The following is a 23,344-nucleotide window of genomic DNA, read 5'->3' on the forward strand; positions in this document are numbered from 1 at the left end:
TGCTGTCCCACTAGTAAATTCATGTTTCAATAAAATGTCTGCAGGAAAATTGTCCTCTGCTGCTATTGTACCAGAGACTTGAGCACATAATCCAGGCTGACACTCCCAGTGCAGTACTGAGGGAGTGCTGCACTGTCAGAGATGCCGTCTTTCGGATGAGACGTTAAATCTGCCCTCTTGGGTGGATGTAAAAGATTCCATGGCACTATTTCGAAGAAGAGCAAGGAAGTTCTCCCAGGTGTCATGGCCAATGTTGAGCCCTCAACCAACATCACTAAAAACAGATTATCTGAACATTGCTGTTTGTGGGACCTTGCTGTGCGCAAATTGGATGCCGTGTTTCCTACATTACAACAGAGACTACACTTCAAAAGTACTTCAGTAACTGTAAAGCACTTTGGGACATCCTGAGGTCGTGAAGGGTGCTATAGAAATGCACGTTCTTTCTTATGATTGTCATTAAAATCTACAAAACAATTCTCTACAAAATCTCTCTACAAAATCAGAAAATCTTCCCTTTTGTATTCACTTGTTGCTATATTATGCTCTGTTAGGTCATTTTAACAAACAAGAAGATATGGGAATAAAGCAGGGAGCACTAATTTAGATTTGTGTCTACTTTTTTTGCTGTACACAGCGAATGGAGGGAAATATACAATCGTAGAAATTCACAGCACAGAAGGAGGCCATTTGGCTTATCATACCTGCACTCGATCTTTGAAGGAGATATCCACTTCATTACATACCCTTGTCCTCCTCCCATACCCCATGTCTGTGTTAGTTGATCAATTTATTTCTTTACTATTGGCCTCAGTACACATAGGGTTAACATCGGTCTCTGTTTTGCTATTGCTGCAAGCTACAGGAATACATATTTTGGTCGAGCAAGCCTAAGTTAATTAATATGTGTCGGAGTTTTGATTCCTGTCAAACAAAGGGAAGATTAATATGTCAATGTCAATTGAAAGTGATCTCATCAGTATTAATCTGCTGACAACTGGGTTATTACAGCAGCAATTCAATCTAAGCCTAGTATCCCACATATCTTTATAAAGCAATATTTGAATGCTTATGAGAGATACAGTATGTTACTATCTTTTGTTCTGATTTGCCTTCAAAAGATCTTGTAGTTCAAGTTATCAGGCACAGATCAAAGAATCTAATGAGCCTGGGATGGTTGTTTAGATTGGCAGCTTCTCTCAGGCATGAGAAGTGACAACAACAACAACTTGCATTTATATAGTGCCTTTAATGTAGTAAAACGTTCCAAGGCGCTTCACAGGAGCGATTATCAAACAAAAGTTGACATCGAGCCACATAAGGAGATATTAGGGCAGGTGATCAAAAGCTTGGTCAAAGAGGTAGGTTTTAAGGAGCGTCTTAAAGGAGGAGAGAGAGAGGCGGAGAGGTTTAGGGAGGGAATTCCAGAGCTTAGGGCCTAGGCACCCGAAGGCACGGCTGCCAATGGTGGAGCGATGAAAATTGGGAATGCGCAAGAGACCAGAATTGGAGGAGCACAGAGATCTCAGAGGGTTATTGGGCTGGAGGAAATTACAGAGATAGGGAGGGGGCGAGGCCATGGAGAGATTTGAAAACAAGAATGAGAATTTTAAAATCGATGTGTTGTGGGACCGGGGGCAAATGTAGGTCAGCAAGCACAGCAGTGATGGGTGAACGGGACTTGGTGCGAGTTAGGATATGGGCAGCAGAATTTTGGATGAACTCAAGTTTATGGAGGGTGGAAGATGGGAGGCCGGCCAGGAGAGCATTGGAATAGTCAAGTCTAGAGATAACAAAGGCATGGGTGAGGGTTTCAGAAGCAGATGAGCTGAGGCAGGGGCAGAGACGGTTGTTGTTACTGAGGTGAAAGTAGGCGGTCTTGGTGTTGGAGTGGATATGTAGTTGGAAGCTCATCTCAGGGTCAAATAGGATGCCAATGTTGCGAACAGTCTGGTTCAGCCTCAGACAGTGGCCATGGAGAGGGATGGAACCGGTGGATAGGGAACAGAGTTTGTGGCGGGGACCGGAAACAATGGGAGCTAAATTGGGCCGCGTAGCGCCCGTTTTGTCGGCGCTACGCAGACTCCTAAGGTCCCAAATTGGCGTCCAGAATGCGCACGCACACTTCCGGCGTGACATGCACTGGATGCCATCTTGGTAAAGTTGGCTGCACACGCGCAGATAACGAACACCAGCAGCATGTAAAGTAGGGAGATTTTGTGGTAGATCAATGTCGATTTAAAGGGACAGATGCGATTTTGGAACTCCACGCTCCAGCCAATGCACTGTCTTAATCTCGTACAGCTGAACAGATTGTAAACAGCATGGAGGACCCCCCAACGGCGTTATTTAAAGGGACCATGCAGGGGTTACAGGTTAGTTTCTGGATTATTGCTTCTGGCTGCTGATGCATTTGTACCTGTTTTTTGAGGTCGCCTATACTTGAATACTAGGACTAGGGACATAACCTAAAAATTAGAGCCAGGACTTTCAGGAGTGAAGTTAGGAAACACATCTACATGCAAAGGGTGGTAGAAGTTTGGAACTCTCTTCTGCAAATGGCAGTTGATGTTAACTCAATTGTTAATTTTAAATCTGAGATTGATAGATTTTTGTTAACCAAAGGTATTAAGGGATATGGGACTAAGGCGGGTATATGGAGTTAGGTCACTGATCAGCCATGATCTCATTGAATGACAGAACAGGTTCGAGGGGCTAAATGGCCTACTCCTGTTCCCATCTTCTTATGTTCCTATAATAAAGTTTCAATACTCTACAGGGAGTGGGCTGCCTAGCTGACAGGCTGCAAGGGCACTGGGAGAGTGGCAGGGGTAGGACAGGAATGCTGTAATTCTCAGAGAGGACAGCAGGTTCATGTTCCATGGAGCCACTGCCACTTGCTGCCTCCTGTTATGCGCCACCTTCCCCTGCAAGAAAGCGGAACGTGTGTCGGTGAGTGTCCTGCAAGATGTTCGGGTGATGTGGCTGTCGTGGTTGAATAGCTACCAGTGTGTGTGAGTTGTGGTTATGCGACTTGCAACAGTGATAATGTGTGAGAGTGAGAGGCAGCATCTGATTGGAAAAGTTGAGTACTGATTGAAAGAGTTTATTGATAGATGAGTGATGGGAGGGTGTAGTGCGTGGAGCAGTGGATGCGGCTAGTTGGTAGGAGATGCCGCTTGACAGTTGACCTCACTCACCTTGATCACTCGTGTCAAAGCATTTAACTTCTTCCTGTACTGCATCCATGTTTGTGGTGCCACGCACTTGGCATTGAATTCATCCCCTACTGCCTCCCACTACCTTGGGAGCATATGTCTAGAGGATCTCTTGCCCCCCCCCCCCCCCACCGTGTATATTGGATGCCCCTCCTTCTGTCCACCTCTTGCACCAAGGCCTCTAGTGCATCAGCAGAGAACCTTGGTGCATGCCCTCTCGCAGTCCTAGTACAAACTCAGATTGGCAGATTGGTGAGGTCTGACATGCAGAGTGAAGGATATGGGATTTAGTAGTGCATAACCTTTATTCAATGTTTTAAAATAACTCAACAGTTTGTAAACATAGAGACGGGACCTACATCTGTGTTTTATATGCGCGATGTCTGATCTCCATTCAGACCCGTATCTTACATTTTGCAAATATCAGAGTCCCACAAGCTTTGAGCAGCCAAGTTGCTGCTCATTAAAAATTCCAGAGATCCCATCATCACCATGCTTCATGATATTGCAGCACAAATTCACTTCACCATTGACTTCCCACTTCATGTAGCCACAATACACCTTCCCTTTAAGAGGTGCAGGCTGCCTTTAAGTGGTGCAAGCCACTCACGATATTTGGGCCCCCTGCTGGTGAGCAGCCACTCAACACCGCAGATAGGGCTGACTGCACGCAGCAATCAGGTAAAACAGCAGGCAGCGCAAATGTCACGTGTTGCCTGCATTTCAACGACCAGGCGTGGGTTAATCGCGCACCGCGACCCTGTGCACGGTTTCGGGAGTTATCCAATATAACCCTAAATGGCTTTGGACTTCCCAATATTTAGTTCGAAGAAATTTTTGCTCATCCAGTACTGGATTCAGACAAGCAGCGTGACAAATCAGAGGCAGTGGATGGGTCAAGAGAGTTGGTGGTGAGATAGAGCTGGGTGTCATCAGCGTACATGTGGAACCTGACGTGTATTCGGATTATGTCGCCATGGGGCAGCATGTAGATGAGAAATAGGGTTAATGATTGCCTTCAGCTGTCTAGGCCCTAAGCTCTGGAATTCCCTCCCTAAACCTCTCTACCTCTTTCTCCTCTCTTAAGACGACTTCTTAAAACCTACCTCTTTGACCAAGCTTTTAGTCACCCATCCTAATATCTCCTTCTTTGGCTCATTGTCAGATTTTGTCTGATTATGCTCCTGTGAAGCACTTTGTAACAGAATAGAAAACAATTATGAATTAAGAAATATTACATTACAAGTCTTTCTTTTAGATCATGGCTGATCTGCACCTCAACACCATTTATTCGCCTTTGCTCCATGTTCCTTTAAACTCTTACCTAATAAAAATTTATCGATCTCAGTCTTGAAAGCTCCATTTGTCCCTCAGCATCCACTGCCTTTTGGGGCAGAGAATTCCTGATTTCAGTCCTAAACGGCCTCGCTCTAATTTTAAGATAATATCCCCTCGTCCTTGATTCCCTCATCGGAGGAAATAGTTTCTCTATATCTACCCTATCGAATCCTTTTAACATTTATTAATGTACAATCTACATCAGGGTTTGATAATATTGTTGTGTCGATAAAGATGATGTTTTGTTTTCCTGATTTGTGAAATGCCTGAAACTGCAAGCAAATTATTTGAATGGTAGCAATTAAGGTGGAAACATTATTTGAAGCTTTCGTGCTGCTTTGTGTTACATTGGACATGTTGAAAGATTGTCGCTACGTTCGAAAAACGTTGAAAAGTCTATCATTATTCAAATACTGAGGCATTTGGTTCCCTCTGGATAAACATCAGGAATCCTGACATGAATTTCTAAGTGAAGATATTTATGATATTGTTGCAGCGATGAACATTCTTCAGGCGTTCTACAGTCTCATTGTTTTGTGACTCCAAAAAAAAATTGGTCTGTATCAATCGATTCCTTTGCTTCATGTGAGGATGTTGTCCAACCACAAACTCATTGTTGATTTTGTTTTTTCAGAGCACGTTGACTCTGATATGTTGACGGAACTGTTTCATATATCTGAGTTATCTGTTTTCTAAACTTGAATGTAAACTAGTGGATGGTTTATAGGAACATAGAAGCAGGAGTAGGCCATTCAGCCCTTCGATCCTGTTCCGCCATTCAATTTGATCATGGCTGATCTGTACCTCAACTCACTTTACCCGCCTTTGCTCCATAATCCCTTGATAACCTTACCTAACATAAATCTATCGATTTCCATCTTAAAAGCTCCAATTGTCCCCCATCATCCACACCCTTTTGGGCCGAGAGTTCGAGATTCCCACTACTCTTCACTAATGTGAAGAAGTGCCTCCTGATTTCACTCCTGACTCTAATTTTAAGGTTATTCCCCCTTGTTCTGCATTTCCCCAGCAGAGGAAATAGTTTTGTGCTTTATGTTTTGTTGTCTAGGTTTTCTGATTTCCCCCATGTGTTTCAAAAATGTACAAAATGCGTTTAATATTAGTGAAGCAGTTAAATTGTGGTCTAAAAAAATTACTTGAACTGTAAATGGGTCTCCAGTGCTGTGTCGAGTGAACCTAAAGTAATGAGCAAAGTGGTTAGTGTCTTAGAACTTATTAAATTTTGATGAAAGCTTGATGTATAATCACTTTGTTCATTCAGTAAGAGTTAGTAATACCTGCAGACTTACCTGAAGACGTCCTCTCCCTGGCTGGTCTCCTGTCCGACTGAGACCAGCCTGTCAATCAGCCAGTCAGTTGGACGGGAAACTGACAAAAAAAAGTAAAAGACGTCCTTAAGTCAAAATCGTAAGGACGTCCGGGAAACCCATGCTAATTGCCAAATTGACACCCCCTGCCTCCGTTTGAAAATTGAGACCATTCTGTCCATCCCTCTGGATTTAGATTCCCCCTAAACATGTGCACCACCCCCAATTGGGAATCGGGATTGGAAAGCAACCAACTTCCAGGCCTCCAACAACAATTTTCCCCAACTGCCAAGTAGAAAGTCTGCAAGCAACTATGGGTTGAGTCAGTTGCTGAGTTAGGTGTCAGTCATGGCTCAGTGGGTAGTACTCTTGCCGCTGAGTTTACGAAGGTTGTGGGTTCAAGGCCCACTCCAGAGATTTTAAGCACATAATCTAGGCTGACACTCCCAGTGCAGTACTGAGGGAGTAGGTGTGGACTTCCAGATGAGATGCTAAACCAAGGCCCTGTCTGCCCTCTCAGGTGGGTGCAATAGATCCCATGGCACTGTTTCGAAGAAGAGCAGATTTTTAGGTCATTTGTGGGACCTAGCTGTGGATAAATTGGCTGCTGCGTTTCCCACATTACCACGTCCCATGAATGAATTTAAAAAAAGACTACACTTCAAACAGTGCTACGTTAGCTGTAAAACACTTTGGGATACCCTAAGGTTGTGAAAGGTGCTATGTAAATGCAATTCATTCCTGCCTGTCTGTGGAGAAGCACCTCCCCAACAGTTCCAGTTAAGACCAGAAATCACAACATAAACCCATGTCGTAATCACCTGAGGATGTTTATTTGTAATTTAATATACAACATTTTTATTTAGTGAAAATTATTAATGCACATTTGGTAATGTTGTCAGTTTAGATTGACGTTATTTACATTCGCTGCCTTGATTTTTTCAACACTGTTAGTGTGAATCAGACCCCCAAAATAAGAGGGAAAATGGCGTTATGTAAATAAGCTTGTTGCAAACATTATTCAGGTAGAAGCTTGCGTTTGGAAGATAGAAGCTTTTGCATTATTACTTCATTAACTCACTTGTAAGTAGCAATGAGTAAGTGATTTATACAGAATGTTTGAGGCTCTGGCATTTAGAACGATAGCAGAGGATGAGCTACGGATGCCTCCAAGCAACCAGAGATACTGATTTGTCGCATTTTCTGCATTCTTTTCTCAAACTAAACATTTCAACAAAAAAAAACATGTTGAAGATGCAGGAGTAATTGCTGCATTCCTTCGTTAAGAAGGATCTAAACCACAGGACATCTTTCTGGTGGAACATGGGTCACGTAGCAGCTATCAGATAAATTCAGCACTTCCTTCCTCCCATAACCTCTCCGCCTCTCTACCTCTCTCTCTCCCCCTTTGACCAAGCTTTTGGTCACCTGTCCTAATATCTCCTTATGTGGCTCAGTATCAAATTTCATTTGATAACGCTCCTGTGAAGCGCCTTGGGATGTTTTACTACTTTAAAGGTGCTATATAAATGCAAGTTGTTGTTGTCTAAGACTCAGTACTACAGTGTCCTAGGCCCTGTCTTCAAGCACAGCCTCCACTGGGAGCACAGAAGTGCCTGAAGTTATCTTTGTGTATAGTATTAGCTGTTGGCCAAGGAAACTGTGACAGCCATAAATAGAGACCAAAATGAATACTTGATTGGAAGTGTGCACAGTTTGAGGCTGTGTCTAATATCACTGCTGAAGCACCCTTTTGTCAAACACATGGGCCAGAATTTGCTGCCAAAATAACGGCGAGTTTAATGGCACTCGCCGTTATTGACGTGTAAATCGTCCAGCAACTTGTGGTGAGGAAGAGATACCCCGTGCATTGCGAATCGCCACAAGTTGCTGGACGATTTGCGCCGCTTAGCTTCGCATAAACGGCATCTCGCCCTCCACCTCCCCATGAGTGTCAAGAAATTGCTGCATTTGCACATTAATTGCCAATTAAAATCACCGCAGAAAGTTAGGACTGGTATTTAACAGGGTAAGGATCTTTTTAATGAGGAGATTTATGATCACACAATGCCACTCAATCTCTCTGGGTTCTCTCTCGCTCTCTCAAAAAGGGAACAGTTGAAATTGTGGAGTCTCATTCCTACCGGTAGTAAATTGTTCTTAGAGATTTTTAAAATTTAAAATTGATAATTTAAATAATTTTTCTTTCTCTGTCTCTCCAAATCTAATCTTTCACTCCCTTCATTTTTTTTTCTGTACCTGATTTGACTCTAATTCACCCTATTTCCTTCTCCATTGTTCCTGTTTATTTCTCAGTCCTTAATTCTCATTGATTAAGGAGATAGGCTGTTGGTCCCGCTGTTCACTAAGGTCCCAGATGCCCCTTTGCCCTCACCGTGCCATTATCAGCTCGCACTTCCAGCGAGTTACTGTGCAAAAGATTTTCGAGCTGAAGGGTGAGGGAAAAAGTCTAACTAATGGGGCCCGCCGCAAGATGCCCCACTCCAGCAAGATCTGAGCCATAATTATATGTGGAATGCCACAAGTATAAAATAACTACCCAGGCTGCTTTTGAGCCAACATTAATTAGACTTGTAATCGTCCTTCACCCCCGCCCCCCCCCCCTTCATTAATATCTATCGTTATTATAGGACCTGATCTTGATTTCACCAATGGAACCCCACTACTGTTTACCTTTCTCTGAAGCTCTACTTCTTTAGTTTTGTTAATCATAACCTAAAGTTCCTACCTATGCTAGAAATGCCCCATATATCACTTAATTTAATGTTCTCAATCTGTTTCCTCGTTCATTTTCTGTGACTAAATCATAGAATCTTACAGCACAGAAGGAGGCCATTCATCCCATCGTGCCTGTGCCGGCTTTGAAAGAGTTATCCAATTAGTCCCACTCCTCTGCTTTTTCCCCATAGCCCTGCAAATTTTTCCTTTTCAAGTATATACCCAATTCCCTTTTGAAAGTTACTGTTGAATCTGCTTCCATTGCCCTTTCAGACAGTGCATTCAGATCATAATAACTTGCTGCATAAAAAATTACTCCTCTTCTCACCTCTGGTTCTTTTGCAAATTATCTTAAATCTGTGTCCTCTGGTTACCGATCTTCCTGCCACTGGAAACAGTTTCTCCCTATTTACTGTATCACTGCTTTCTTATTCACTTCACACTCTTGACCAAAGTGTACGTTACTTACTTAGCGGTCTTAAAATAGCTTATCTGTGTCCCTTTAAGTCAGTCACTTCAAACACAAATCTCCTTCCTTATCCCTTCCCAATATGACACCTCATATTAGCACAACCTCACTTAACACTTAGTGCAACCTAATGCTTTCTTGCTTTTAAAGTTTTCCTTTTGAAGGATTGATTTTTTTCAGTGGTATCAGGATGAAAAGAGCCCTTGGCAAAGATCAAGCTCCAAAGAAAGAATAAACTAGCATTTATATAGCATCTTTCACGACCTCAGGACATCCCAAAGTGTTTTACAGCCAATTAAGTACTTTTGAAGTGTAGTTACTAAGAACATAAGAAAAAGGAGCAGGAGTAGGCCACATGGCCCCTCAAGCCTGCTCTGCCATTCAATAAGATCATGGCTGATCGTCAACCTCAACTCCACTTTCCTGCCCGATCCTCATATCCCTTGATTTCCCTAGAGTCCAGAAATCTATCTATCTCAACCTTGAATATATTGAATGACTCAGCATCCACAGCCTTCTGGGGTAGGGAATTCCAAAGATTCACAACACTCTAGGTGAAGAAATTCCTCCTCATCTCAGTCTTAAATGGCCGACCCCTTATCCTGCGACTATGCCCCCTAGTTCTAGACTCTCCAGCCAGGGGAAACAATCTCTCAGCATCTACCCTGTCAAGCCCCCTCGGAATCTTATATGTTTCAATTAGATCACCTCCCATTCTTCTAAACTCCAGACAGTATAGGACCATTCTACTCTGAACCAACATTTAATAGTTTCTCACCATTCAAAAATATTCTGTTTTTCTATTCTTCCTACCAAAATGAATACTGTTATAATATAGGGAAATGCAGCAACCAATCTGTTTTTTTAATGATGGTGTTTGAGGGATAAACATTGACCAGGACACCAGGAAGAACTCTCCTGCATTTTCTTCACTTAGTGTCATGGGACCTTTAACTTTCACCTGAGAGGGCAGGCCTTGGTTTAATATCTCATCTGAAAGACAGCACCTACTGGCAGTGCAGCACTGCCTCAGAACTGCACTGGAACGTCACCCTAGATTTTGTAGCTCAAATATCTGGACTGGGGCTTGAACCCATAGCTTTACATGAATTCAGAGCTGAGTGCGCTACGCACTGAGCCAAGGCTGACACCTGGGAGAAAGTAATGCCCAAAATCAATTGCTTCCAGTTGGGCACCAATGATTTGGGACTCCCCCACCCCCCAGCAACTGTTATATTTGTGAGCCATTGAAGATCATTTCCACAAGCTCATGGGTGGCAACACAGATTCAAACGTAATTGCGATAAATTCTTTCTCTGATCGTGGAGACAAGAAATTCCACAGAATTGTGCAGTTTTGGTGATTCCATTAGTGTAATCCAGCTGTTGATTAATACGGCTAGAGAGACAAGCTCTCTAGGGCTGTTGTCTCTGTGTCAAGAGTGAGACATCTAGACGCAGAGTCTTTGCTTATAGACTTATTAAAGGAAATGATTATTAGATTATGAGGAGAGATTACGTGAACTAGGCTTGTATTCCCTGGAATATAGAAGATTAAGGGGTGACTTGATTGAGGTTTTCAGGATTTTGAAATGAAAGAAGGGGTAGATAGAATCCTTTTTCCTCTAGTGGGGGAGTCTAGGACAAGGGAACATAACCTTAAAATCAGTGCCAGGCCACTCAGGAGAGAAGTTAGGAAACACTTCTTCACACAAAGGGTGGTAGAAGTGTGGCACTCTCTCCCACAAAAAGCAGTAGATGCTAGCTCAATTAATAATTTTAAATCTGAGATCGATAGATTTTTTGCTAGCCACGGGTATTAAGGGATATGAAGCAAAGGCGGGTAAATGGAGCTAGGATACAGATCAGCCATGATCCCATTGAATGGCGGAGCACACTCGAGGTGCTGAATGGCCTACTTCTGTTCCTATGATACTCATAGTCAACACACCTGGTGATGCGAAAGCTGCGGGAGACCTTGCATTACAGTTGCTGAGTCCAGTCTCAGGCTGAGTAGCTCTGGGTCTTCCCTAACTTCCCTTTCAAAAGCCTAATTTTTTATCCCACAGCTGAAAGACCATTGCATCATGTCCTGCGTTCCACAGATTTGGTATTCACGGGTGAAAGACTCGACAGCAGTGTCTGAGGACGTGACATAAACTGCCTTATCTAACTACAGGCACAGAAAGGGTGCCCGTTAGAAGGTCAGAGCTATGCAAGGCTATCTTATATGATGACACTTTGAACCAGCCTTGCAAAGAGGCCCTTGATGATTTAAGCTCCCTTGTGACATTTCCTACAGACACTTACCTGTGTCAGCAAATTTCTGGAGAAGATTAGGGTAGATCTTAAATTTGTGCAATAGTGTAAAATGGGTGATAGCAAGTCGTTTTATATCTCTCCCCATTTTTATTCCTGTTGAAGTCAATTGAAAGAAGATGTAAAATGGACTGGTGATTCGTTATCACCTGCTTTACACTATCGCAGAGTCAAAATCTACCCCAATATCTTTTAATCACGGAATGGAGTCCTCGATACAACTTCGCCTAGCATAGCTTCTTTAACACCAGGGTTAGAGATTTGCACAAAATGATAGAATCAGCTTCCTCTACACTGGGCTGTCCAATTGGTAAACATTATTTGTGAGCATCATTGCATCTTGTGGACATTTAAGAGAGGATTAGCAAAGGGTTTTACAAGCCCTAATGTGAAGCCAACGGCGAACAAGTGATTATTATTACTTTAGTACTTGAAGGGAAAATCATTAGCATGTTTGAATTGTTGACTGTGCCAAATTGTCAGATTTTGAAAGGAGTGAATTGTAAAGTGGCCATAAAGCTTGCCAAACATATCCCATAGGCACTGCAGGTTGAAGAACACGTACAGACTAGCTGTATTAGGCCAGCTGTCACCATATTTACACTGCCTCATCTATAAAAGAACGACTTGCATTTATATAATACCTTTCATGACCTCAGAAGGTCCCAAAGTGCTTTACAGCCAATTAAGTACTTTTGAGGTGTAATCACTGTTGTAAACGTGGTAGCCAATTTGTGCACAGCAAGATCCCACCAACAGTAATGTGATAATCTGTTTTAGTGATTTTGTTTGAGGGATAAATATTGGCCAGGACACCTGGGAGAACATCCCTGCTGTTCTTCGAAATAGCACCATGGGATCTTTTACATCCATCTGAGAGGGCAGACAGGGCCTCAGTTTAACACCTCACCCAAAAGACGGCACCTCCGACAGTGCAGCACTCCTTCAGTACAACATTGAAGCGTCAGCCTGGATTTTGTGCTCAATTCTCTGCAGTGGGATTTGAACCTACAACTGTCAGACTCAGAGGCAAAAGTGCTACCAACTGAGCCACAGCTGACACTTGGGTGGCTTAGAAGTTTTCAACAGCTGGCATTTGCATTTCAAGAAAATGGGGGCTGGAGCCTTAAACTCAACGGGAGGTCATCTAAACCCATCCAGCCCAGAGAGTAAAAATTTGGGCGGGATGTAAAATGGGCGGCTCATCCCGTCAGTCTCCCACCAGGTGAGTTAGGTTAAATTACCCTCTATGGTATCAAGTTGCGAGGTCTAATCACATTCACTCGGTGATTCAAGTAAGTCTGATGTAAACAAACCTATCCCTTAAAATTCTGCAGGCAGAACTCAATCAATATAGAAATCAATAAGGCAAAGTATAAGTGTTGTCATTCTCGTAGTGTAAGTTGATTCATATTCACTGGCCTTTGTAATAATACTGCTGTGTTTGCTGCTTTCGTTTCATTGCATTACCCTCTCCTACTGTTAATGCGAGCTTGTCTAGACCATTTTTCTACTGTAGTAAGGAATTCATTTTAAAAATATCAATTTAAATGTAGCCATTGTATAGAGCAGTGGCATCCAATACATTAGCCACTAGCCACATGTGGCTGATTGAGAAATCCAGATGTGGTTAATTGCATTTCTTATTGATCAATAAAAAATGAGCAACAGGCACCGTCGATGGGCATGTGATTTCAATACTCCTATTCGCACGGCGTATCCATGTGAACTTTAGCCTTTTTGTGCCTTTGTCGGTAAAATGGTAGGATGAAAAGCAGAGCGTGCGAATGTTTTTCGATCGATCTGAGTGCCTTACTTCCTGGGTTACAGGATGGTGGTAGATGTTAGCTACGGCCTCGCCCCTCCCTATCTCTGTAACTTCCCCCAGCCCTACCACCCTGTGAGATTCTCTGTGCTCCTCCAATTCTGGCCTCTTGCGCATCCCCAATTTTCTTTGCTCCACCATTGGCGGCCGTGCCTTCAGCTGCCTAGGCCCTAAGCTCTGGAATTCCCTCCCTAAACCCCTCCACCTCTCTACCTCTCTCTCCTCCTTTAAGAGGCTCCTCAAAATCTGCTTCTTTGACCAAGCTTTTGATCACCTGTCCTAATATCTCCTCATGTGGCTCGATGTCAAATTTTGTTTGATAATCGCTCCTGTGAAGCACCTTGGGACAGTTTACTCCTCACAACTTGACTCACACTCCCTAATTTTCCAGATCTATGGCAGGTGCCTTTTCAAGGCTAGAGCTAACAGAGACGGTTTGTTGCCTCTGCTGAGTCTCTTATCAGCAAAGACTGTCCTTGCTTGTTCTGTGTCTGCGCAGTAAACTTGTTATCAGCTAAAACTCTGTGACTGGAATTCCTTTTAATTTAAACTGTCCTTCCAACAGAAACTTACTTAACAGGCAAAAGCTAAAAGTTAAGAATTAACCGTTTCCGTTTTCCGATGATCGATTTTACTGGCCGGAAAGTCGCAAGTACTGCAAATGAATGTATGCTTAACCACCACACCCAATCTTGCAATTTCAAGGCTTTAGATCTTAAGTGGCCATGATTTAAAATCATGATGAAAAGAGGATTTGATCTTACAGAACTGCTTAACGATAAAATGGTATTTATTTTGCCAGAGAATAATGTACCTTATTCATATATTATACAAATTTACAGATTTTTTAAAAAAATGTTATAACATTAATAAACAGAGGGATATTTTTACTTTCTGAGCAGCAAGAGTTTTTTGACAGAGTGTTTCTTGCAGCGCGAGCTATCATTCTGTGTTTTTTTTATTGTAGTGGCCCTGAATATTATGATTACGGACATGGAACAAGTGAAGAAACCTACGAAAGTTACGGTAAACTCTTTTCTGTTTACTTTTAGTTAAAGAGGTGTGTCGCACTAGAATCCCTTTCAGAAATCAAACTGTTAAGAACGATTGTGCTCGTCTTCAATGTGCTTTTCTTTCCTTAAGAAAAACATAATTCACAGCAAATGAGTAATCCAACAGAAATCCAATCACTTTAAATTAGGAAGAAGACAGCACAACTGTCAATTACATCAGCGGAGTAATACTCAGCCTCTGACTGACCACAAGCAGAGTTACATGCAAAAACATCAGACAAGAAACGACCAGCTGATCGATTTAGCCTGTCTCAAACATAGGGGGTGATTTTAACCCCCATGAACGGGTGGTTGGGGGCGATTGGGAGTTGAAAATAATTATTTTTTTGGGTCACAACTGCAAAATTTTCAGACTTTGCATTCCCAGTGGGAAGCCTGTACTTTTACGCGCCCAAGTTAAACCTGGAAATAAAGCCGGGTTGCGGTCGTGACCCAAAAAACAACTATTTTCAACTCCCACCCGCCCCCAAACCAATTGTTCTTGGGGGTTAAAATCACCCCCATAGAGTTACATAAAATTACATACAATTTACAGCAGAGAACAGGCCATTCGGCCCAACAGGTCTATGCCAGTGTTTATGCTCCACACAAGCCTCCTCCCACCCGACTTCATCTAACCCTATCAGCATACCCTTCTATTCCTTTCTCCCTCATGTACTTATCTAGCTTCCCCTTAAATGCATCTATGTTATTCGCCTCAACTGCTCCAGGTGGTAGCGAATATCACATTCTCACCACTCTCTGGGTAAAGAAGTTTCTCCTGAATTCCCTATTGGATTTATTAGTGACTATCTTATATTTATGGCCCCTACAGTTGTGATGCCTTATGCATTACATCAAGAGACTCTTTATGCCCTAGGTGCCTTGTAATCTCCTGGGAGAGGCAAAAAAACAGATCAAAAACCCAAGGTGAATTCCCTTCCGACTCCTTCCGTAGAATAGAATCGTAGAATGTTACAGCACAGCAGGAGGCCATTTGTGACTGTGCTTTGAAAGAACTATCCAATTAAGTGGTTGAAACTAGTCCAGGAGACTATGACTTGCATTAATTGGTACCTACTTCTTGTATGACCTAGCATGGAACCAGTCCAGCTCTCTCTCTCGAGGGTACATCAGCCTGCTCATCCACCTGAAAGAGCAGACACAGCCCCGGTTTAACATATCATCTAAAAGACAGCACCCCCTCAGTACCGCACTGTAATGTAGTGTCAGCCTAGGTTGTGTGCTTGAGTCTCAGGAGTGAGGCTTGAACCCACAACCTTCTGACTCAGAGGTAAGAGTACTACCCACTGAAGCACAGCTGACACCTCGTACTTATCCCTAAGTCAGTCCCTGGTAACTCGCCAATTTTCCTGCAACGTTTTCCTTTCCTGAAAGCACTGACTCATGTTAGGATACAGTTCCACTGATACCAGACTTCCTCCAATGCCTCACTCAAATTTGGGCCTGGGCTCTGTCACCACGCTATTCAGCTGTGAAGGCATCAGAGCACAGCCCAGTCCTTTCCTTACTCACGTACATGCATGACTTCCAGCCAGGAGACAATGTGTGCCCCACACCAAAAGCTGACCCCTCTCAAAGGCCCCAGGATCAATCCCTGCTCTGGGAAGCCGAGTTAGCTGATCCCAGCTACAATTGGCCTCTGAGAACATCTGGGAACTGGAGAGTTCGGCCAGAGTTACTTAGAATTACATAGAATTTTGTAGCACCGAAACAGGCCATTCGGCCCAACTGGTCTGTGCTGGTGAATTTTCAATCAGGAACGGGAAGTGGGGAGTCCAAAACTAGAGGCCATAGTCACTAATAAATCCAATAAGGAGTTCAGGAGAATCTTCTTTACCCAGAGAGTGGTGAGAATGTGGAACTCGCTACCACAAGGAGTAGTTGAGGCAAATAGCATAGATGCATTTAATGGGAAGCAGATAAACACATAAGGGAGAAAGGAATAGAAAGATATGCTGATAGGGTGAGATGAAGTAGGGCGGGAGGAGGCTCGTGTGGAGCATAAATACCGGGATAGACCAGTTGGGTCAAATGGCCTGTTTGTGCCCTTGGTGTGGGGCACACATTGGGCGGGGCAATGAGCAGGGCGATTGCTCCACCTGCCCGATGGCATTGGCGGGAAACCCAATCAATCCTGGCCGGACAGCCCTCGTTTAAATAGAACAAGAGAGCTTGCTGGCCCTAATCGCCCTGCATGTAGGCAGTCCCCATTTGGCAGGGGGGCTGGTGGGAGATCCGGCAGGACAGATCCTCATCACGGGCCTGCTGCGGCACCTTAAAGGGTGACAACATCGGGGCTTAAACGGAGCCCAGATTTATAGGAACATAGGAACAGGAGTAGGCCATTCAGCCCCTCGTGCCTGCTCCGCCATTTGATAAGATCATGGCTGATCTGTGATCTAACTCCATATACCTGCCTTTGGCCCATATCCCTCAATACCTTTGGTTGCCAAAAAGCTATCGATCTCAGATTTAAATTTAGCAATTGAGCTAGTATCAATTGCCGTTTGTGGAAGAGAGTTCCAAACTTCTACCACCCTTTGTGTGTAGAAATGTTTTCTAATCTCGCTCCTGAAAGGTCCGGCTCTAATTTTTAGACTGTGCCCCCTACTCCTAGAATCCCCAACCAGTGGAAATAGTTTCTCTCTATCCACCCTATCGGTTCCCCTCAATATCTTATAAACTTCGATCAGATCATCCCTTAACCTTCGAAACTCTAGAGAATACAACCCCAATTTGTGTAATCTCTCCTCGTAACTTAACCCTTGAAGTCCGGGTATCATTCTAGTAAACCTACGCTGCACTCCCTCCAGGGCCAATATGTTCTTCCGAAGGTGCGGTGCCCAGAACTGCTCACAGTACTCCAGGTGCAGTCTAACCAGGGTTTTGTATAGCTGCAGAATAACTTCTGCCCCCTTGTAGTCTAGTCCTCTAGATATAAAGGCCAGCATTCCATTTGCCTTCTTGATTATTTTCTGCACCTGTTCACGACACTAGATTTCAACGGCAGGGGAATTTAAGGACCACACATAGCAGCAGCAAGGAGATGCGCTAATAGGATCCTTTAAAGTTCAAAACACTTGAGGGTCTGAAGACAAAAATGAGCACCAGGCGCCTCAATACGCTTTCCCCATCCGCAGCTCCAAGATCCCTTTAAACAGCATCGTAAATAGGAACATTGGAACAGGAGGAGACCATTCAGCCCCTTGAGCCTGTTCTGCCATTCAATTAGATCATGACTGATCTGTATCTTATCTCCATCTACCTGCCTTGGTTCCATATGTCTTAATACCCTTGCCTAACAAAAATCTATCAATCTCAGTTTTGAAATTTTCAATTGACCCCCAGCCTCATCAGCTTTTTGGGGGAGAGAGTTCCAGATTTCCACTACCTTTTGTGTGAAGAAGTGCTTCCTGACACCACCCCTGAACGGCCTAGCTCTAATTTTAAGGTTCTGCCCCCTTGTTCTGGAAGAAATAGTTTATCTCTATCTACTCTATCTACTCCTTTAATCATCTTAAACACCTCAATAAGATCACCCCTTAATCTTAAATACAATAACTAGGCCTCATGGTCTGTAATTCCCTTCCTAAATCCCTCCGCCTCTGCACCTTCTTCTCCTCCTTTAAAACCCACTTTTAAAACCTATGTCTTTGACCAAACGTTTGGTCACCCCTCCTAATCGCTCCATTATTGGCTCTTTGTCCATTTTATTCCCCCTTGCACCTCTGTGAAGCAGCCATGGACGTCTTTCTACGTTACAGCCAGGACCTCTTCACTGTAAAATTTAACTTGTTACTCTCGTTCAGCAGATTCTCACAACATTATCACAGCTATTGTTGGGATGTGACATAGCCATTGTATTTAACAAGTCTAATGTTATCTTGAGCTCTGCACAAACCTATTAAAAGAGGATGTAGATATTCAGAAAGGAAACTAACATTAGAACAACATCTGAAAATCGTTATCTCTGGAGTCCCCCAAGGATCTATCCTTGGCCCCCATCCTATTTCTCATGTGCCCCTCGGTGACTTTATCCGTAAACACGACGTCGGGTTCCACGTGTACGCTGACAACACCCAGCTCTACCTCACCACCACTTCCCTCGACCCCTCCATTACATCTGATTTGTCACACTGCATGTCCGACAGTACTGGATGAGGAATTAAATATCGGAAGACCAAAGCCATTATCTTCGGTCCCCGCCACAAACACCGTTCCCTAGCCACCGACATGATGGGCTGAATGGCCTCCTTCTGTGCCGTAACTTTCTATCATTCTATGATTCCATTCCTCTCCCTGGCCACTGTCTGAGGCTGAACCAGATTGTTTGCAACGTTGGAGTCTTATTTAACCCTGAGCTGAGCTCCCAACCACATATCCACTCCATCACCAAGTCCGCCCACTTCCACCTCCGTAACATCGCCCGTCTCCGCCCCTGCCTCAGTCCATTTGCTGCCGAAACCCTGGTCCATGCCTTTGTTACCTCTAGACTTGACTATTCCAATGCTCTCCTGACCGGCCTCCCAACTTCTAACCTTTGTAAACTGGAATAAAAACAGAAAATGCTGGAAACACTCAGCAGGTCAGGCAGCATCTGTGGAGAGAGAAACAGAGTTAATGTTTCAGGTCGATGACCTTTCTGCAAAACTGGAAGAAGTTTGAGATTTAACAGTTTATAAGCAAGTACAGAGCCAGGGAAAATGGAGGGGGAGGGGGAGAGGAAAGAACAAAGTGTCAGGTCTGCGATAGGACTGAAGGCAGGAGTGATTAAATGACAAAAGGGTTACAAGGCAACAGGGGGGGAGGTGGGGGGGTGGTAATGGGACAGGTAAAGAAACAAAAGATGGGTCCAGAGGAGATGTAAATGGTTACAGCAGAACCATTACCAGCATCTGCTGGCCGAGAAATTAGGAGTGGTGGTTATGATATGAAGTTGTTGAAGTCAGTGTTGAGACTGGAAGGCTGTAATGTGCTGCAACTCGCACAAAGTCCTGTTCACCAATCACCCCGTGCTCGCTGTCCTACGTTGTCCACCAAGGCCTCAATTTTAAAAATCTCATCCTCTTGTTCAAATCCCTACATGGTCTCGCCCCTCCCTACCTCTGTAACCTCCTCCAGACCCATAACCCTCTGAGATCTCTGAACTCCTCCAATTCTGGCCTCTTTTGCATCGCTCACTTCCTTCGCTCCACCATTGGCGGCAGTGCCTTCAGCCGCCTAGGTCCTAAGCTCTGGAATTCCCTCTCTAAACCTCTCCACCTCTCTACCTCTCTCTCTCTTCCTTTAAGATGCTCCTTAAAACCTAACTCTTTGACCAAGCTTTTGGTCACCTGACCTAATTTCTCTTTCTTTGCCACGTTGTCACTTTTTGTCTGGTTACGCTCCTGGGAAGCGCCTTGGGATGTTTTACTACATAATAGGCATCATTGAGAAGGGAAGGAGAACCAAAGTGGCAGTCTTCCATAGGTACAGCACAGGAGGAGGCCATTCAGCCCCTCGTGCCTGTGCCAGCTCTTTGAAAGAGCATTCCAATTAGTCCTAATTCCTTGCTCTTTCCCCATAGACCTGTACATTTTTTCCCTTCAAATATTTATCCTATTCCCTTTTGAAAGTTACTATTGAATCTGCTTCCACTATCCTGTCAGGCAGTGCGTTCCAGATCATTACAACTCGCTGCGTAAAAAAATGATTCCTCATGTCACCTCTGGCTCTTTTGCCGATCACCTTAAATCTGTGTCCTCTGGTTACCGACCCTTCTGCCACTGGAAACAGTTTCTCTTTATTTACTCTGTCAAAGCCGTTCATGATTTTGAACACCTTTGTCAAATCTCCCCTTAACCTTCTCTGCTCGAAGGAGATCAACCCCAGCTTCTCCAGTCTCTCCACATAACTGAAGTCCCTCATCCCTGGTACCCATTCTTGTAAATCTCTTCTAAGGCCTTGACATCCTTCCTAAGGTGTGGTGCCCAGAATTGAACACAATACTCCAGGCCAAACCAGTGTTTTAGGAAGGTTTAGCATAACTTCCTTGCTTTTGTACTCTGTGCCTCTATTAATAAAGCCCAGGACCCCATATGCTTTTTAACAGCCTTCTTAACTTGTCCTGCCACAATTTGCAACAATTATGTTTTCTGATGTATCATAAATCCATCCGTGACTATATTTTTTTCAAACAGAAATGGGAGGGGAGGGGGGACATATTTTGAATATAGAATACTCCACTAGACTTTCTTACCTCTTTCAGTTAAATTCTTGGTTTTAGCATTGAACATAATGTCAGATTAAGTTTGATTAATACCCATGTTCATATATCATCCATTGCTACTGTCAATCTTTCCCTTTCTTTCATTACAGCTGTTCTATGGTGAGAGCTTCATGTTGTGTGACATAATGTGGCACATAAGAGGTTTGGTCTTGCCATGTGCTAGGAAGAGTTCTCAGAAAAAGCTAACCATAATGGAACTGTCGGAAAGCAACCACACATCACGTGTGTTACACTTCAGACATTCAGCTTTAAAAAAGATTACAAATAATTAAATTCTGACCGCTGTTAACACATGAAGGTGTAAATTTAGCTCTGCATGAGTAGGAAGTCCTGCTTGACTGATTTGGTTGTTCTCCTCTTCTGGTTAGACATGTGGCTTCAATCCACAGACTTGAGCACAAATTTTAGGCTGACACTCCAGTGCAGTACTGAGGGAGTGCTGCACTGTCGGAGGTGCCGTCTTTCAGATGAGACGTTAAACTGAGGCCCTGTCTACCCTCTCAGGTGGACTTAAAAGATCCCAGGGGCACTATTTTGAAGAAGAGCAGGGGAGTTCTCCCCGGTGTCCTGGCCAATATTTATCCCTCAACGAAATCACTGACAAAACAGATGATCTGGTCATTATCACATTGTTGTTTGTGGGACCTTGCTGTACGCAAATTGGCTGCCGCGTTTCCTACATTACAACAGTGACTACATTTCAAAAAGTACTTCATTGGCTCTGAAGCGCTTTGGGATGCCCTGAGATCGTGAAAGGTGCTATAGAAATGCAAGCCTTTCTTACTTTATCACCAATGGAAAGGGGAAGTTGGGAAGCAGATAAAATGAGAGGGTTTACAAGAAGCAAAATCTTTTTTAGCAAGCATTCAAGGACAGGACAGAGCTATCCTTGTAGGCATCGCCTCATGCTGATGTTATAGCTGTCAAAAGTAGAACCAGAAATTACGTCATTGCCAACACCTTCCCAATTACTTTATTACATCTCATAGGTCTGGCAACTGATGGTATTAGCACCAGGCAAAGGGGCCCACCAGTAAATATGACCACCACCTCAACACTGCCCAGAAATTGAGTTGATAACTTTATTGTCCAGAGGTGGAGCTGTTTGGTAACTGAAAAATTGTTATTTTGTGACTACAGGTAATGGTCAATGGGGTAAACAACTGCACCAGTGATACCAATTGTGGCTAACCAATTTGGAAAAATCCAATTATTCCATGTTCAGATTTTGAATTGTTTGGGTGTTTCAAAGTGCAAAAACCTTGAATCTTGAGCTAGGTTGTGCCCACACAGAAGTCAAAGATTCCTTTCAGAAATTGCGTCTTTAATGTTCACTCTTCCCCCGCCCTGCTATTGTGGGTTATCAGTATTTTACATGATAAAAGGGGCATCTCACTATAAAATGTACCATAAAATGTAATATGTATGTGGCACCTTCATTCAAATTTAGTGACTCCAAAACTGAGGACCAAGACTTATGTGCCAGTAGAGTACACAATTTACAGCTGGTTTTGTCCAATATAAACATTACAGGTAGATTTTTAGATTATTTCAGCAAATAGCATGTTATAAAATAGCTGATGACTGTTCTATTAATTACTAATGTTTTAGATGTCTATGCAGGTTTGTGATTTGTGGATGTGTGTGTATTGGGGGGAAAGAGTCTGAAAATAGGAAGGAGATGCAATGGATTTACGACAGAAAAAGCTCCATTTCCTTGTTAATTGTATCCATGTGATTTATATCAATTAGTTGTATTCAGGTGGTGTGTGTCAATTGGGGACTCTCTTGTATCCTTTTTTATATGAGAGCTTATCTAGGGTGTGATGTGTGTGGATGGGGGATCTTTGTGTGAATAAAGGCTTGGAAGCAACTGAAGACCAGGCTCTAGTATTCTATCCTTCACTACCTGGCTATCCAGTTTATAACATTCTTCTCCTCATAAGTTCTCCCAACTAAAAATAGAAAGGAGATGCAACACCAGCAGAATAACTTGGAAGTCGCTAGAACCTTCGGAATCATAAGGTGTCAGCTGTGGCTCAGTGGGTAGCACTCAGTGAGTCAGAAAGTCGTGGGTTCAAGCCCCACTCCAGGGACTTGAACACAAAATCTAGGCTGACACACCTGTGCAGTACTGAGGGAGAGCTGCACTGTCGGAGGTGCCGTCTTTCAGATGAGACATTAAACCAGGTGAACGTAAAAGATCCCAAGGCACTATTTCAAAGAAGAGCAGAGGAGTTCTCCCTGGTGTCCTGACCAATATTTATCCCTCAACCAACATCACTGAAAAACAGATTATCTGGTCATTATCTCATTGCTGTTTGTGGGATCTTGCTGTGCACAAATTGGCTGCCGACTTTCCTACATTACAACAGTGACCACACTTCAAAAGTACTCCATTGGCTGTAAAGCACTTTGGGATATCCTGAGGTTGTGAAAGGCGCTATATAAATGCAAGCCTTTCTTCTTTTTCTTCTCCTTCTGAAGATGGACCTCATTGTTAATTGGAACAGTATGACACATTCTATTTTGCTTTATTATTGCGATGAAGTGCATCGGTAGGAACTCACAGCCCATGAGCCGAGATGTTGAGCGCAACATTGTTGAAGGGGTGAAAAGAAAAACTTATGGCTCTCTAAAATAAAACATAAATTGCTGAAAATGTGCAGTAAGTGGATCAGCACTGGCCAAGATCCAGGGCAGCTACAAAATATATATATTTAACCAATACTGCCCTGACAATTAACTGTTCTGATGAAGGGTCA

The 23,344-nt window shown here is 43.4% G+C and overlaps 1 protein-coding gene across 3 annotated transcripts in view; it reads left to right on the top strand.

The window, feature by feature from the left end:
- khdrbs2 (KH domain containing, RNA binding, signal transduction associated 2) overlaps positions 1 to 23,344 on the top strand; it is a 501,831-nt gene that overhangs the window by 430,831 nt on the left and 47,656 nt on the right. For all 3 annotated transcript variants that reach the window (XR_010962867.1, XM_067984050.1, XM_067984051.1), the window contains exon 8: positions 14,203 to 14,261. Coding sequence is in view for 2 of the 3 variants with exons in the window: in XM_067984050.1 (XP_067840151.1) it covers positions 14,203 to 14,261 (59 nt within the window). In the remaining variant the exon portion in view is untranslated. The remainder of the gene's footprint in view (positions 1 to 14,202; positions 14,262 to 23,344) is intronic.

Source organism: Heptranchias perlo, chromosome 5 (assembly GCF_035084215.1).
Source record: "Heptranchias perlo isolate sHepPer1 chromosome 5, sHepPer1.hap1, whole genome shotgun sequence".
NCBI lineage: Eukaryota > Metazoa > Chordata > Chondrichthyes > Hexanchiformes > Hexanchidae > Heptranchias > Heptranchias perlo.